The sequence below is a fragment of the Haemorhous mexicanus genome, chromosome 24 (assembly GCF_027477595.1).
Source record: "Haemorhous mexicanus isolate bHaeMex1 chromosome 24, bHaeMex1.pri, whole genome shotgun sequence".
Taxonomy (NCBI): Eukaryota; Metazoa; Chordata; class Aves; order Passeriformes; family Fringillidae; genus Haemorhous; species Haemorhous mexicanus.
In genome coordinates, this window is record NC_082364.1 from 6,115,712 (window position 1) to 6,131,060 (window position 15,349).

The following is a 15,349-nucleotide window of genomic DNA, read 5'->3' on the forward strand; positions in this document are numbered from 1 at the left end:
CCCAGTGCTGTGCCAGGCTGCTGTGCTTCTCTCACTGGGATTTTTTTTTTGGCAGGAACTGGGATTTTTTTGGCAGTGCCAATTCCTTAAATCCTTCCAGGAATAAGCAATTGCAGCAGAGCTCTTGCCCATCATTTCCCCTTTTGCTCACATTGAATAATCCCCTAAGCTGGCTGTTCATAGAAACTCCTCCCCACGGGCTTTAAATGGAAAATATCACAGTTTTTCACTTGGAGTGGCTGCTGTGGGAGGGTTGCTTTTGTTTGGGCAAGGCTGAGATTAACAATCAAATAAATAAATAAATAAATAAATAAATAAATAAATAAATAAAAATAATAATATCCCCAATTCTCAGCCGAAGTTGGGGTTCACTCCTCAGTCAGCTCCCTTCTTTCCATCTAAATTTCCTTTTTCTTCAGGAAATAATTATTTCTGTGGCAGGGCTCGGCCTGCACCCTCAGAGACACTGCTGGGAGCTGGGAGCTGAGCTGAAAATTCCCTTTTTTTTCCCCACAGAGCATGGGGGTGGTGCTCTATGTGCTGGTGTGTGGAGCCCTGCCCTTTGATGGACCCACCCTGCCCATCCTGAGGCAGAGGGTGCTGGAGGGGAGGTTCAGGATCCCTTATTTCATGTCAGAAGGTAACAGTGGAACGGTTTTACTCATTTTGGTGTGCTTTGAATGAATTCTGGGGTGAGCACGAGGTGGGCAGGGGAAATGGCACTGCTGGCCATGAAGAATTTGGGGTTTTCTCCACTTTAATGTGATTTTTAGTGCTGTTTTGAGAGGTTTTTAGCAGCAGTGCTGCATCTCTGGGCTGTAGGTCACTAAGTTTGAAATCCTTATTATTATTTTTTCTCCTTTCCAACAGAGTGTGAGCACCTGATCAGGAGAATGCTGGTCCTGGACCCCTCCAAACGTCTGAGCATTGCTCAGATCAAGGAGCACAAGTGGATGCTGGTGGAAGTTCCTGCCCAGAGGCCGATGCTGTACCCAGCAGGGGAGGAGAACCAGCCCTCCCTGGGGGAGTACAACGAGCAGGTGCTGAGGCTGATGCACAGCCTGGGCATTGACCAGCAGAAAACTGTGGAGGTAAAACTCAGGTGGGGCTGAAACACCTCAAATGGGGGTGAAACACACGGAAATGGGGGTGAAACACCTCAAATGGGGGTGAAACACACGGAAATGGGGGTGAAACACCTCAAATGGGGGTGAAACACCTCAAATGGGGGTGAAACACATGGAAATGGGGGTGAAACACCTCAAATGGGGGTGAAACACACAGAAATGGGGGTGAAACACCTCAAATGGGGGTGAAACACACAGAAATGGGGGTGAAACACCTCAAATGGGAGTGAAACATTGAATTGGAGGTGAAACTCACTGAAATGGGGGCGAAATATTGAATTGGGGGTGAAACACAAATGGGGGTGAAACACACAGAAATGGGGGTGAAACATTGAAATGGAGGTAAAACACGTTGAAATGGAGGTGAAACAGAAATTGGGGTGAAACACACAGAAATGGGGGTGAAATATCTCAAATGGGGGTGAAGCATGCAGAAATGGGGGTACAATACCTCAAATGGGGGTGAAACACACTGAAATGGGGGTAAAACACACTGAAATGGGGGTAAAACATGCTGAAATGGGGGTGAAACACCTGCAAGAGATTCTTGCTCCTGCTCAAACACCCCACAAAGGGATGATTTCCTTTTTTCTCTTCCTTTTCTAGTGAATTACCCAGGCTGGACCTCTTGGTCTCTGTCTCACTGGGCAGTCCTAGGTGTGAGCTTAAGTCCCAAAGGTCCTGTGAGGTGTTTCTGTACCAAATTGGGGACATTTGGGTACAATTTGGACCTCTTGGCCTCTGTGCTCAGCCCCAGGTGTGAGGTGAAGCCCCAAAGCTCCTAGGAGACACTTCAGGAGAGAAACTTTTGGGGTTTTTTTGCCTTTTTAAGCAGACAGAGAATAATTTGGTCACTCCATCAACAGGGGGCACATCCCTACACTGTGCTTTTTTAAATTTTTTTTGCAGTCCCTGCAGAACAAGAGCTACAACCACTTTGCTGCCATCTATTACCTGCTGGTGGAGAGGCTGAAGTCGCACAGGAGCAGCTTCCCCGTGGAGCAGCGCGTGGACGCGCGCCAGCGCCGGCCCAGCACCATCGCCGAGCAGACCGTGGCCAAGGTCAGCTCCCTCCTCACCCTGGGCTGCTCTGCCTCTCCCTCCTCACCCTGGGCTCCTCTGCCTCGTTCCCTTCCAAAATCCCTCCCTTCCCACCTGCAATCCCTCTCTGCTTGGTGGGGTTTCATCCTGAGGCCTAAAATGCTTAAAATGGCGGCCCAGCACCATCGCCGAGCAGACCGTGGCCAAGGTCAGCTCCCTCCTCACCCTGGGCTGCTCTGCCTCTCCCTCCTCACCCTGGGCTCCTCTGCCTCGTTCCCCTCCAAAATCCCTCCCTTCCCACCTGGGATCCCTCTCTGCTTGGTGGGGTTTCATCCTGAGGCCTAAAATGCTTAAAATGGCGGCCTGGCACCATCACTGAGCAGGCCAAGGTCAGCTCCCTCCTCACCCCTAGGCTGCTCTGCCTCTCCCTCCTCAGCCCTGGGCTCCTCTGCCTCATTCCCCTCCAAAATCCCTTCCTTCCCACCTGGGATCCCTCACTGCTTGGTGTAGTTGCATCCTGGAGTTTAAAATCCTGGCCCAGCACCATTGCTGAGCAGACCATGGCCAAGATGGTCTGGGCTCCTCTGCCTCTCCCTCCTCACTCCTGGACTCCTCTGCCTCTTCTTCCTCACCCCTGGGTTGCTCTGCCTCGTTCCCCTCCAAAATCCCTCCCTTCCCACCTGCAATCCCTCTCTGCTTGGTGGGGTTTCATCCTGAGGCCTAAAATGCTTAAAATGCCGGCCTGGCACCATCACCGAGCAGACCGTGGCCGAGGTCAGCTCCCTCCTCACCCCTGGGCTCCCCTGCCTCATTTCCTTCCAAAATCCTTCCTTTCCCACCTGCAATCCCTTGCTGCTTGATGTAGTATCATTCTGAAGCCTAAAATGTAAATATTGCATTTTAAATATTGCTGCTTGGTGGGGTTTCATCCTGAGGCCTAAAATGCCGGCCCAGCACCATCGCCAAGCAGACCGTGACCAAGGTCAGCTCCCTCCTCACCCCTGGGCTCCTCTGCCTCATTCCCTTCCAAAATCCCTCCCTTCCCACCTGGAACCCCTCTCTGCTTGGTGGTCTTCCATCCTGAAGCCTAAAATGCAAACCTTGGCTTTGGTTTTAGCGAGGATCTCGTTGCTCCTCTCCTTGGGAAGGCTGAGCTGGAGGATTCCCTTTGGGATATTTGGGTTCTGCTGAGGTGAAGCTCAGCCTCAGTTATGAAAACACAGGTCCAGGAACAGCGTGGCAAAGATTAAACCCAGGTTTAAGCTTGGTTCTTGTGATAGAAAGTCATGGTATTGTAGAGAAAATGATCAGTTTTAAGATGTATTAATGATCAGTTTTAAGATGTATTAATGATCAATTTTAAGATGCATTAAAAGCAGGATGAACAAGGAGGAATTAAACACCTCTGGGAGGGGGTTCCTTGTGCTGAATTCCTGCATTTTAGAGCCAGATTCCCACTTTTTTCTTCAGCTGCAGCCTCCCAGTTGTCCCAAGGATAATTTGTTTTCACACATGGTGGCACCACAGCTCCTGGCTCAGGGTGATTGTTTCCTCTTGGCCAGTGGTGTGGATGCTGCACTCCAGGAAATAAAGGCTCAAAACCAGGGGAAAATATCCCTGTTCTCCTAATTTTTAGGAAATTTCCCAAAAAAAAGTCATTGAAACCATTCCTGAGCCTCCTGGTAGCAGCCAGGGGGTTGGAATTAATATAAAAAAGGAATTTTAGAGCACCAGAAAGCCCCAAACTCTGTCTGTGCTGCTGGGAATAAGTCAGCTCCAGTAGGTGCTGAGCTCAGGGCCATTTGGGGCTGGCCTGGGTCTTTTGGGGGTGGCAATGTTGTTTTTTTCCCACGTTCAAAGGCTAAGGATGTTCTCTATCCCAAACCAAGAAGTAAATCTTGCACCTCTGCTTTGGCACCAGGCTGCACATTGTTCCCCCCGTGGCTTTGGGCGCTGCTCCCCCCGTCAGGCCGTTGCAGTTTTTGCAGTTTTGAGTGTCTCAGTTCTGTTTTGCAGGCCCAGGCCGTGGTGAACCTGCATTCCCCAAGCCCAAGGCTGCTGCAGTCTCCAGGGCTCCCCTCAGCCTCAGGAGCAGAAACCTTTTCCTTCCCTCCCTCCAGCTGCCAGGGAGAGGCAGCATTTATGGAGGAGGAAAGGGTTGAGACACCAAAGGTACAGCTTGAAATCACCCTATTATTTCTTTCTTGTTTTTTTTTTTCCAGAATTCATTCCAGCTAAAAAATATTGTTGTCTTTTAAAAGCACAGCAGTGCTTCCTGAAATTTAAGTATTTAAGCATCAAGAGCTGTAGGTATTCCAAATCCTCCTTCCCTGTAACTCCCCACAGCTGTGTCTTTTTTCATCATTCTTCTGTCTCCTGGTCTTTGCTTTCCTTCCATTCTCACCACACTGCTTTTGGAAAGGGGAGGAAAAAAAGCCCAAAAAAGTGGGTTTCATTCCCTTGTTCTTCTAAAATGTATTTTCAAGAGCTCTGAGGACTCCTCCTTCTCACACAAAGGGCTCCTGGATGCAGCAGAAGTGTCCAAAAGGAGCTCCAGCCTGCTCTGGAGTCTGCAATTTAAAAGGGGAAATAGCTTAAAATAATTACATTTATGAAGTATGTGACTCTCATAAAACTTCTGCTGTTTTCTCTCACGTTGCACCAGGTTATAACTTGAATTTCAGCATATTTATCCTGCCTGGTGCCAGCTGGGGTTTGATTTCCTGCCTGCCAGTTTGAAGGGTTTATTGCTCCCTGGTTTGTTCCCAGCACCAGGAGCGTGGCTCTGCTTCTCAGCTCTGGCTCCTTGTGTGGTCTGTGGCAGCTGGAGAGCACAAACCAGTTCAAAGGCTCTCCAAAATTCACATTTCCAGCTTCATTTTGCATCCCCCTTTTGCTTTCTAGCTGCACTTTGGCCAGGGTAGGTCAGCAGCTGGTGACAGCAGTGAGGTGTCAGGGCTGAACTCACTTGGGAATATTCTTAATTTCTGTAGGACTTGAGCACTAAAGATTTCCAGGCTCTGATTCCTGGAGAAGCTGCAGGGAGCCAGCGTGGGGTGGGTTCTGCTCCTCCTTTCTGCCAGAGCAGTGCCAGGCACTTGAGTGGGGAAGTCCCAAAGGGGAAGGAAGGTGTTCAAAAAATGAAATTTAGAGGTAAAATCCACCCAGTCAGAACAGAGGCAGCAGAGCCAGAGTTCTCCCGTGCAGGAATCATCCTTTTCCTGCTGTTTAAACTATTTATAGCTGTTTCTGGGGATTTTCCTACCATACAGTTCTGCCTCAAGACCATTTGTTAGGAGTTGCTGTTCATGCAGTGAAAGATCTTTTCCAAACCCTCCTCCTTTGCAAAATACCAAAGAACTTGGAGGAAAATTCAGGAATGGCTGACAAAAAAATGGCTTGACATAAAATCAGCTGCAGCAGTGCCAGGTTTTGTGGTAAAGGATTGAGGTTTTTCCATCCATATTTTACCCAGTGTGATCCTAATTGTGCAGCAGGACAGAGCCTCCAGAAGCTGCAGGACATGGAAATATTTAGAAATAAATGTATATTTAAATGATATTAATATAAATAAATATAATAATGGAATATTTAAAATATATAAATAATGACGTAAATTTAAAATGAAATAATATATAAAATTTTTGGTTTTGCCTAAAACCCGTGTAAATTAACATGGCAAAGAATTGGTTAAGGTACAGGAGGATCCATGGCAAACTGGCTTGGAGGATAAAACCAGAATTAAAATCCCAGGAGCAGTTTAGGCTGGGGAGGTGAATTAAAATCCCAGGAGCAGTTTAGGCTGGGGAGGTGAATTAAAATCCCAGGAGCAGTTTAGGCTGGGGAGGTGAATTAAAATCCCAGGAGCAGTTTAGGCTGGGGAGGTGAATTAAAATCCCAGGAGCAGTTTAGGCTGGGGAGGTGAATTAAAATCCCAGGAGCAGTTTAGGCTGGGGAGGTGAATTAAAATCCCAGGAACAGTTTAGGCTGGGGAGGTGAATTAAAATCCCAGGAGCAGTTTAGGCTGGGGAGGTGCCTCCAAAGGTCTGATTCAAACTGTGGGAGGCTGCTCAGGCCTTTATCAGGCTGGGTAAATCCAAGCAGGGAGATTCCACAGCTTCTCCAGGCAACCTGTGTTTGCAGGGGAACAACATTCATCAAGTGGAGCTGTGCTGGGAAAGGTGCATTTATGGAGTTAGTGCTGAGCACAGCCCTGCAAGGATGAAATGCAAGGCTGGGGATTTTCCTGGTGTTTATCTGAGCCTGATAAATGAGCACAGTAGGTATAGGAAGGGGGGAACAGCAGTATTGAACATTCCAGAAATATTTTATACTCGTGAACTAAGCTGGCAAAGTTTTTAATAACTCAAAAAAAAAGATCAAAAAAAAAAAAACCCCAAAAACACCAGAAAACCAGCCCTGGAAAGCACAGAACTGTGGGAATAAGAATATTTAGAATAAAAATATTTAGTTGTAGGGATTGAGTGTTCAGGGAATGTAAATGGGAAATGAAGAACTGTCCATGGCAAGCTTTACTCAACTCAGCAGAGTTAAAGATCCCAAGTGCTCTCAGGCCAGGGAGCTCCTGCTTCTGGGGCATGGAACAAAACTGGGCACAAACAGGGCTGGGCACAAACAGAGCTGGGCCTAAACAAAGCTGGGCACAAAGAAATGAGAGCACAGAACAAAACTGGGCACAAACAGGGCTGGGCACAAACAGAGCTGGGCCTAAACAAAGCTGGGCACAAAGAAATGAGAGCACAGAACAAAACTGGGCACAAACAGGGCTGGGCACAAACAGAGCTGGGCCTAAACAAAGCTGGGAACAAAGAAATGAGAGCACAGAACAAAACTGGGCACAAACAGGGCTGGGCACAAACAGAGCTGGGCCTAAACAAAGCTGGGCACAAAGAAATGAGAGCACAGAACAAAACTGGGCACAAACAGGGCTGGGCACAAACAGAGCTGGGCCTAAACAAAGCTGGGAACAAAGAAATGAGAGCACAGAACAAAGCTGGGCACAAACAGGGCTGGGCACAAAGAAATGAGAGCACAGAACAAAACTGGGCACAAATAGAGCTGGGCACAAAGAAAGCTGGGGACAAACAAAGCTGGACCTAAACAAAGCTGGGCTGAGACAAAGGTGGGCACAAAGGTGGGTGCAGACAGAGCTGGGCCCAAACAGAGCTGTCCCTGTGCCCCCAGGTGAATGGCTGCCTGCTGGACCCCGTGCCCCCCGTGGTGATGAGGAAGGGGTGCCAGTCCCTGCCCTCCAGCATGATGGAAACCTCCATCGATGAAGGAATCGAGACTGAAGGAGAGGCAGAGGAGGACCCAGCCCAGGCCTTCGCTGCCCTGCAGGCAGCTCGAGGGGGCAAGAGGAGGCACACCCTGGCTGAGGTCACCAACCAGCTGGTGATGGTGCCAGGCACAGGTACAGCTCAGCTCAGAGCTCATTCTCTCCCTCAGCACTCAGGCTGATCAGCGGGGGATCAGGGTTTATCAGTGATGAGCACAAGACAGTTTGTATTTACTAAAAAAGGGAAAAAAACCCCACAAAATACCCCAAAATCTGCTGTTGAGACGGTATAAAATCAGAGCAGTGAATTTACAGGTGATTAAACTCATGCAAAACCCCAAAAGCTGCTGGGAAATGTGGCAAAATTGGCTCCTCTCTCAACCGAGTTTGCCCAAATCATTCATCCCCTAAAGAGGAGCTGGCAGAGAGCCGTGGGGAAATGAAACCCTCTGGACTCCAAGGTGACCAAGCCTTTCAGGCTGCAGTTTTGTCAGGATTAAAAAAAAACCCCTAAACACTTCCCAGTGAACACCTGCAGAGTGTCTGACTGCTGCAAGAAACTGCAAAACCCCAGCAGCCAATCCCCATTATTGTACTGCAAGTTTCACTTGACAATTCCTTTGTCAAAACTGATTTCTCTGGCTGTTCACTCTAAGGTAGCCACTGTTAGCAGGAGTAGCTCGGGTCAGTGGTGCTGATTCTCACTTTTATCCTGTTTTTTGGGATTTTTTGTCCCAGGGAAAGTCTATTCCTTGGATGAGAACTCCTCCCTGGGCAGCATCGACTCAGAGTACGACATGGGCTCCGTGCAGAGGGATCTCAAATTCCTGGGCGAGACCCCTTCCCTGAAAGAGATGGTGCTGAGCAGCCAGCAGCCCCCACGGGTGGCCTCCCCTTTCCTGGGGCTCAGGCCTGCCAACCCAGCCATGCAGGCCCTGAGCTGCCAAAAACGGGAGGCTCACAACCGCTCCCCCGTCAGCTTCCGCGAGGGCCGCCGCGCCTCCGACACCTCCCTCACCCAAGGTAGGTGACTGCTCTGCAGAGAAACTGCTCTGTTCAGCACCAGTCATCTGTTCTAACACTGCTTCAATGGCAGTGACACCCTGGCACAGCAGGAAATGCCCTCTGTGCCCAGCTGTGGCTTGGTTGTCACTCAGTTTATCTCCGGTGCTAACCAGAAAATCAGATTATTGTGACAATGGGTTTTTGCTCTTCTCTTTCTCCTTCTCCTTCTCCTTCTCCTTCTCCTTCTCCTTCTCCTTCTCCTTCTCCTTCTCCTTCTCCTTCTCCTTCTCCTTCTCCTTCTCCTTCTCCTCTCCAGGAATTGTAGCATTTAGGCAGCACCTCCAGCACCTGGCCCGAACCAAAGGAATCCTGGAGCTGAACAAAGTCCAGCTGCTCTATGAACAGATGGGATCAGAGGAGGAGCCTTCCCTGGCATCAGCTGCCACCCAGCTGCAGGACCTCATGAACAGCCCTGCCCAGGTACCTGAAGCAGAAATCAAGCTCCATCTCAGTGGTGTGGGGCAGATCAGGAGAGGATGAGGTGCTGTGGAGATCTGGGAAGGGCTGACTGACAGATCAAGTGTCCTGTTCTCCTTTCTGCCTTCCCCACAGTGCAGAATTTGGAGCCTTTGCCCACCCTCGTGGTGTCAGTGGGGGCTCTGCCAGCTTCCCAAACCCAGCAGTCACTGCTTTCAGTCTGAAGGGGGTTTGGGATTTAGCAGAGGCCAGGGACACCTTTCCTTGGTGGAGGCAGAGCTGCAAGGAGCAGATTGCAGTCACACACAGGGTGATTTGCAGAGGGAGGGTTACAGAGCTCCCGGGGGGGGTTTAGTGCAACAGGAGCAGCAACCACGGAGCCTCTCAAAGCAAGGGTTAGGGGAGCCTTTTCTGGCCATGCAGCTTGCTCCTCTTCCCCCTGCAGGAGGAAGGCTCCCAGCAGCAGCAGCAGCAGCAGGAGGCTCCAGCTGCTTTCCCCAGCAGTGCACAGCCCCCGCTGCTGCCGCGGAGGCAGAGCCTGGAGACTCAGTACCTGAAACACCGGCTGCAGGTACCCCTGCCCCCTGCCCTGTGAATCCCACCCTGCCCTGCCCTGCCCCGCCCTGCCCCACCCTGGGAATCCCACCCTGCCCTGCCCCGCCCTGCCCCACCCTGTGAATCCCACCCTGCCCTGCCCCACCCTGCCCCACCCTGTGAATCCCACCCACACTGTCCCACCCTGCTCCTCCCTGCCCCACCTACCCTGCCCCACCCATCCTGCTCCTCCCTGCCCCACCCTGCCTCTCCCTGCCCCACCCTGCCCCACCCACCCTGCTCCTCCCTGCCCCACCCACCCTGCCCCGCCCTGCCCCATCCCACCCTACCCTGCCCCGCCCTGCCCTACCCTGTGAATCCCACCCTGCCCTGCCCCACCCTGCCCCACCCTGGGAATCCCACCCTGCCCTGCCCCGCCCTGCCCCACCCTGTGAATCCCACCCTGCCCCGCCCCACCCTGCCCCACCCACACTGTCCCACCCTGCCCCACCCACACTGTCCCACCCTGCCCCACCCTGCCCCACCCACCCTGCTCCTCCCTGCCCCACCCACCCTGCCCCGCCCTGCCCCATCCCACCCTACCCTGCCCCGCCCTGCCCCACCCTGTGAATCCCACCCTGCCCTGCCCCACCCTGCCCCACCCTGGGAATCCCACCCTGCCCTGCCCCGCCCTGCCCCACCCTGCCCCACCCTGGGAATCCCACCCTGCCCTGCCCCGCCCTGCCCCACCCTGTGAATCCCACCCTGCCCCGCCCCACCCTGCCCCACCCACACTGTCCCACCCTGCCCCACCCTGCCCCACCCACCCTGCTCCTCCCTGCCCCACCCACCCTGCCCCACCCTGCCCCTCCCTGTCCCTACAGGACACCAAATATCACGACACACACACGCTGCTGTTTCTAAGGTGGCAAAGGGCAGTTTATTTTCTGACTCCAACCTTTATAGATTTCCTAAAGTGACCCTGGACTGGAGGGTGACAGTGCCACCTCTCCAATGACACTGGACAAACCAAGAGCCCATCAGATTTCTGCTCCTCCATAAAAGAATGCAAAACAATCAGTTATTGACAGAAAGTGTGGGAGAAAGTTCCTTACAAGAATGTAAACATCAAAAAGCTTAAAAAAAAATCTTTAAAAATCCAGGTCCCACTGCCCCTCCATGCCCCACCCTGCAGCTCAGCCCAGCAGCTCTGGGCTCCTGCTGCCCAGGAGAGCTCTCAGGGAACAGCTGAAGTGGGAATTGCCCCGTTTTTGTGGTGTCAGGCACTGACCCTGATTATGCCAAAAGTGCATTCTTGCTGTTTTCCTGCCCAGCCTGGCAGTGTTTAACAGCTGCTGCTGAACACAGATTATTGCTGTAACATCTCAAAAAGGTTCTGCATCAGCACCTGAGGAGCCACTTCCAAACCCCCTGGGCCTTCCTCTTCCACACCCCCTTTATTTCAAACCCATTTTCATATACCTTTAGTTCATAAAAAACTGGTTTTTCCCCAGTTTTCCAGCTTACAGCATCTTCCACTTGGGAAGAAGCCTTCCATGGATTTTTTTGGCACAATCTCTCCTGCCAAAATGTTGCCTGAGGGTTGGAAGCCAATGGGCAGCATTATGGGTTTAGAGAGGGGCTCTGTGGGCAGCTGGGCACTTAGAGGGGTAGAAAACCTTTCTTGTGCTTTCTGGACTCATTCATTAAATCAAAAGGCATTTAAAGCAGCTCTGCTCTCCCTGCAGAAGCCCACTCTGCTCTCCAAAGCTCCCAACACCTGCCAGCTCTACTGCAAAGAGCTGCCCCGGAGTCTGGAACAGCAGCTCCAGGAGCACAGGTGAGAGTCCCCCAGATAATGCAGAAAAATTACTCTCAAGAGTAATAAAACAACTGGAACTCTCCTTGTCCATTTAGAAATTATCTGAAAAAGGAAAGTTTCACTTCAAAACTTCATTTACAAGCAAGAACAAATCCTGCCGTGTGTTTACAAATTTCTCTGCTCCCAAATTCCCCAGAGCAGTGAACAGCAGGCTTCAAAATACAAACACAGTGCATCTCATTCTTACCAAAGGGAACTAAACACTGCGTGGGGTTAGCTTAAAAAATTGATAGAGTTGTCAGAGGAGAGGTTTGATAACACTGGAAGGTGGTGACTTTGATGTGCTGCAGAAGTCACTGGGCAGGATTGCCCGGGGATTTGGGGCTGTGTGAGTGGCCCAAATGGCCAAAATAACCTTTTTTTTCTGTCCTGGCTGCAGGCTGCACCAGAAGAGGCTGTTCCTGCAGAAGCAGTCCCAGCTGCAGGCCTACTTTAACCAGATGCAGATAGCAGAGAGCTCGTACCCCCGGGCCAGCCCTCTGCCCCTGCCCTGCCCGGAGGAGCTGCAGCCCCAGCAGCAGCAGCAGCAGCAGCAGCAGCAGCCCCAGCAGCAGCAGCAGCAGCAGCAGCAGCCAGCCCAGTTCAGCCTGCAGCAGCCCCTGAGCCCCTCCCCGGGGCAGCTGCACTTCGAGCCCTTCCTCAGGCAGTTCCCCAAGGTGCAGCTGGAGCCGCCCAGCCCGTCCCGGCTGTCCCCCCCGGGGCAGGGCCAGCCAGCACAGCCCCTCCCGTTCCCCTACCAGACTTGTGAGCTGCCTGCTGTCCCCTCTGCCGAGCAGTGCCACCTGTCCCCGAGCAGTGGGGCCGTGCCTGAGAGCCAGAGCAGCTCTGCAGAGGCACAGCCCAGCTACGACTCGCTGCCCCTGCCAGAACTGCCCGGACTCTTTGATTGTGAGATGATGGAGGCTGTGGATCCCCAGCACGGTGGCTATGTGCTGGTCAATTAGCACCCAGAGCACACTGGAAGGACAAAAGGAGAAGCATGTGAATTTTTGGTTGGTTTTTTTTTTTTTTCCACCCCCCATTCCTACCCCCCGTCGAGGTTTTTCGACCCTTGAATTGACAGGGGAACTGAAAATCCATCTGGCTGGAAGAAAAAAAAAAAATAGCAGGAGGTGTTTGGCCCCAGTGGCAGGGGCTGGAGAACAGGGAGTTCAACAGCAGCTTCATCCCACAGAGTCTGCGTAGAAGGAGGCAAAAAAGGGGAAATTCAGAGGAAGGAAATAGCCCCTTCTGAAAAAAATTGGGGAGTTTGTCAGCATTCATCCACCATCCACTGGGAGAGAGGAGAGTGAGTGCACACTCCTCGTCCTTCTTGGCAATAAAAGCAATAGTTTTCACTGAAATTCAGGGTAGATTTGGGTCTGCGCTGATGGCAGCTGAAATCCTCTGGAGAACAGGAGCACGAGGTGGAATTCAGGGGAAGTTGCACTTGGGTTGAGCTCCTGCTCTGGAATTACTCTGTGGCCAGCCCTGAGCGTCTCAGGCAGCCTCCACTTCCTCCTGCTGGCACCCAGACAGGATCTCCCAAGCCTGCCAAGGAGCTCCTCAGTGTCTGCTGAAGGAATCTGGACCCTGACTTTGTCACAAGAAACCTGGGACTGTGTGGAGAGACCTCTGGGTGGGGATTGGAGTTCTGGAGGATCGAGGATGAGCCAACAGACACAGAAGGTAAGAGAGCCATGAAGGAGAACAAGAGCTGCAGGAAATTGCATTAAAAAAAAAAAATAGAATCCACCTGGGTGGCTTTTAAAATCACCCCCATTTTCAGGAGGGCTCTGTCCTGGAGAAATTCTGCTCCCTGGAAAGGATCCACCTGTCCCCGGGTTGCATTTTAAAAACAAACAAGCAAACAAAACTGTGTTTTGAATTTGCAGTATGTGTTGCTGGTGGTTTCTTGAGCTTTGTATATTTGGACAATTATTTAGGGTTTTAGAACTTTAAGGATAAAAAACACAATGAGCTTATAAAAAGTAAAAAAAACACCCCTGTGAAGTGATAGTGCTGTGCCTTTTTCAGTTCTTTATCAGCCTACATGCTTTTTTCTGAAGAAAGTCGACAATACCCCATGTATGTCCCTGCTGTGGCCAAAGTCCCTTCAGAGCACACGTCCCACCATGTGGGACATGTTTAACTCTCTGAGTGCTTGAATGGCTCGTGTATATAGGACACTGAAAGTATCACAGCAATATTTCAGCATCAAACTCTTGATGTGCCAACCTTTTCAAGGGATGCTCCAGCTCCAGCAGGAGCTGTGTCTCCAGAACTTTCCACTGATCCAAGTCGCAGGAGGGGGTGGCTCAGGGAGCTGCAGGAAGCTGAGATCTCCAGTTTGGGCTTTGGCTCTGACCCTGAGGTGGCGTGGGCCAGCCCAGGCCGGTGGCCAGCTGGCCAGGCCAGCCCTTCCTGAGCAAACATTAAGCACAATTGCAGCTTCATCAAAGCACAAAGAGAGAGAGGAACTGTGCTGATCACACCAGAGTTTGCTGGAAGGTTTGGGCTTTGACACTGCAAATCCCCAGGGCAGAGGGAGGTGAAAATCAGCATTTACAGCAATAAGACCACATTAAAGCAGGGAATAGAAGGGTTTGGGCACCCTGTGTGAAGGGGAGGGGGTTTAACAGGTGACAGAGGGCACCTGGTCCCTGTGCGGGCAGGCTGAGACAACTCCTGTCCTCTGGAGCCTGCTCTGACACTGGGCCAGTCCAAAAGTGCTCAGCTCCTTCCTCTGCTAGCACAGGGGTACTCAAGGCAACAGCAGCAGCACAGGAGAGTTGGAGGAGCAGGGATCACGAGATGCAGATGGGCAGAAAGCTCTGCTTGGCAGAGAAAAGGGTTTGTGGTGTGGTTTCCCTTCAGAAGGAAATCTGTCTGGCACCGTGGCACACAGAGCCAGCGACACCTGAAGGGAAGGAGCTGACAAAATCTGCAGCAGAACAGAGCAGGAGCAAAGAGGAAGCAGAGCCCTGTCCTTCCCCACCCCCTGCCCTGCCCCACAGCTTGTGCAGTGTGGGATCTGTGCAGACACCCAGAGCTGGGCAGTGAAAGCTGCTCCCAGTGCTGCTCCAGGAGCTGGGGGACTGCCAGAACAATAACCACTTCCTTCCCCATCCAGCTCCAGGATCCTGCACCTTTCAGGACTCCAAAGATAAAAATAATTCCGATCTGGAGTTCTGCAGTTCATTTATCAGGATGTGCCAACCAGTGTGAGCTCCTGGGAGCTCTGCAGGGCTGGCCAGGGGGAAGCTGCAGTATTTTTTAGTTTAGACTGACCCTTTCCCCCCAGCCAAAAGCATATTTAACATTTCATGTAATTTCCTTTAAGCCAATTAGGACTAAAAGGCTTCTGAAGCCTTCTCATAAAGAGAGGATCCATTGGGCACCGCTTCCCACTCCTTTGAAGTGGCTTTTTCGTTCCAATCTCTTCTGTTCTAACATTAGAGAACTGTGTACACTACTGCTAGAGTAATTATTAGCTTTATTATCTCGTACTACAGCCTCCTTTGAAGAGACTTTGGTGTGATGTATATGGGGTACAAATTTCATACGGAGAAAAGTGCAATATGTGTGTGTGTGGTATGTTCTTTAACGTATTTTTTTAAGGATTTAGAGGGTTTAGTCTCTGCTTTGGGATAAATGCACTAGTTTTGTGAGCTCCAGTTTGGCAAGTTCATCTGTAGTATTTACATGCAACTGATCTGCTGGACTCTGTAAAGCAGTTACAGTGTATTAATACAAAATAAAGAATATGTGCATTTCATTTTTTAAATTTCTAGCAAGCTACAGCAGCGCCTGCCACTCTTGTCTTCATTAGGGTCAAGTTATTTTCTCTCTGAGGCACCAAAACAATTGATGTCTGCTGCAAACACTGGGCTGCAAACACTGGATTTTCTAGATGAGGTTTGCTCCCCATGGTTCAATGCTTGGGGTTGTTGGTGCCACTGACTTTTGGCAAATATGAATTTGGAGAGACTGGAAAACTTGGTG

The 15,349-nt window shown here is 51.1% G+C and overlaps 1 protein-coding gene across 3 annotated transcripts in view; it reads left to right on the forward strand.

The window, feature by feature from the left end:
• SIK2 (salt inducible kinase 2) overlaps positions 1–15,131 on the forward strand; it is a 244,066-nt gene extending 228,935 nt beyond the window's left edge. For all 3 annotated transcript variants that reach the window (XM_059867053.1, XM_059867051.1, XM_059867052.1), the window contains 10 exons: positions 517–640; positions 871–1,091; positions 2,037–2,189; positions 4,185–4,340; positions 7,374–7,602; positions 8,206–8,490; positions 8,789–8,952; positions 9,395–9,520; positions 11,232–11,323; positions 11,745–15,131. In XM_059867053.1, coding sequence (XP_059723036.1) covers positions 517–640; positions 871–1,091; positions 2,037–2,189; positions 4,185–4,340; positions 7,374–7,602; positions 8,206–8,490; positions 8,789–8,952; positions 9,395–9,520; positions 11,232–11,323; positions 11,745–12,309 — 2,115 coding nt within the window. In that variant the 3' untranslated portion in view covers positions 12,310–15,131. The remainder of the gene's footprint in view (positions 1–516; positions 641–870; positions 1,092–2,036; positions 2,190–4,184; positions 4,341–7,373; positions 7,603–8,205; positions 8,491–8,788; positions 8,953–9,394; positions 9,521–11,231; positions 11,324–11,744) is intronic.
• The last annotated feature ends 218 nt before the right edge of the window (positions 15,132–15,349 follow it).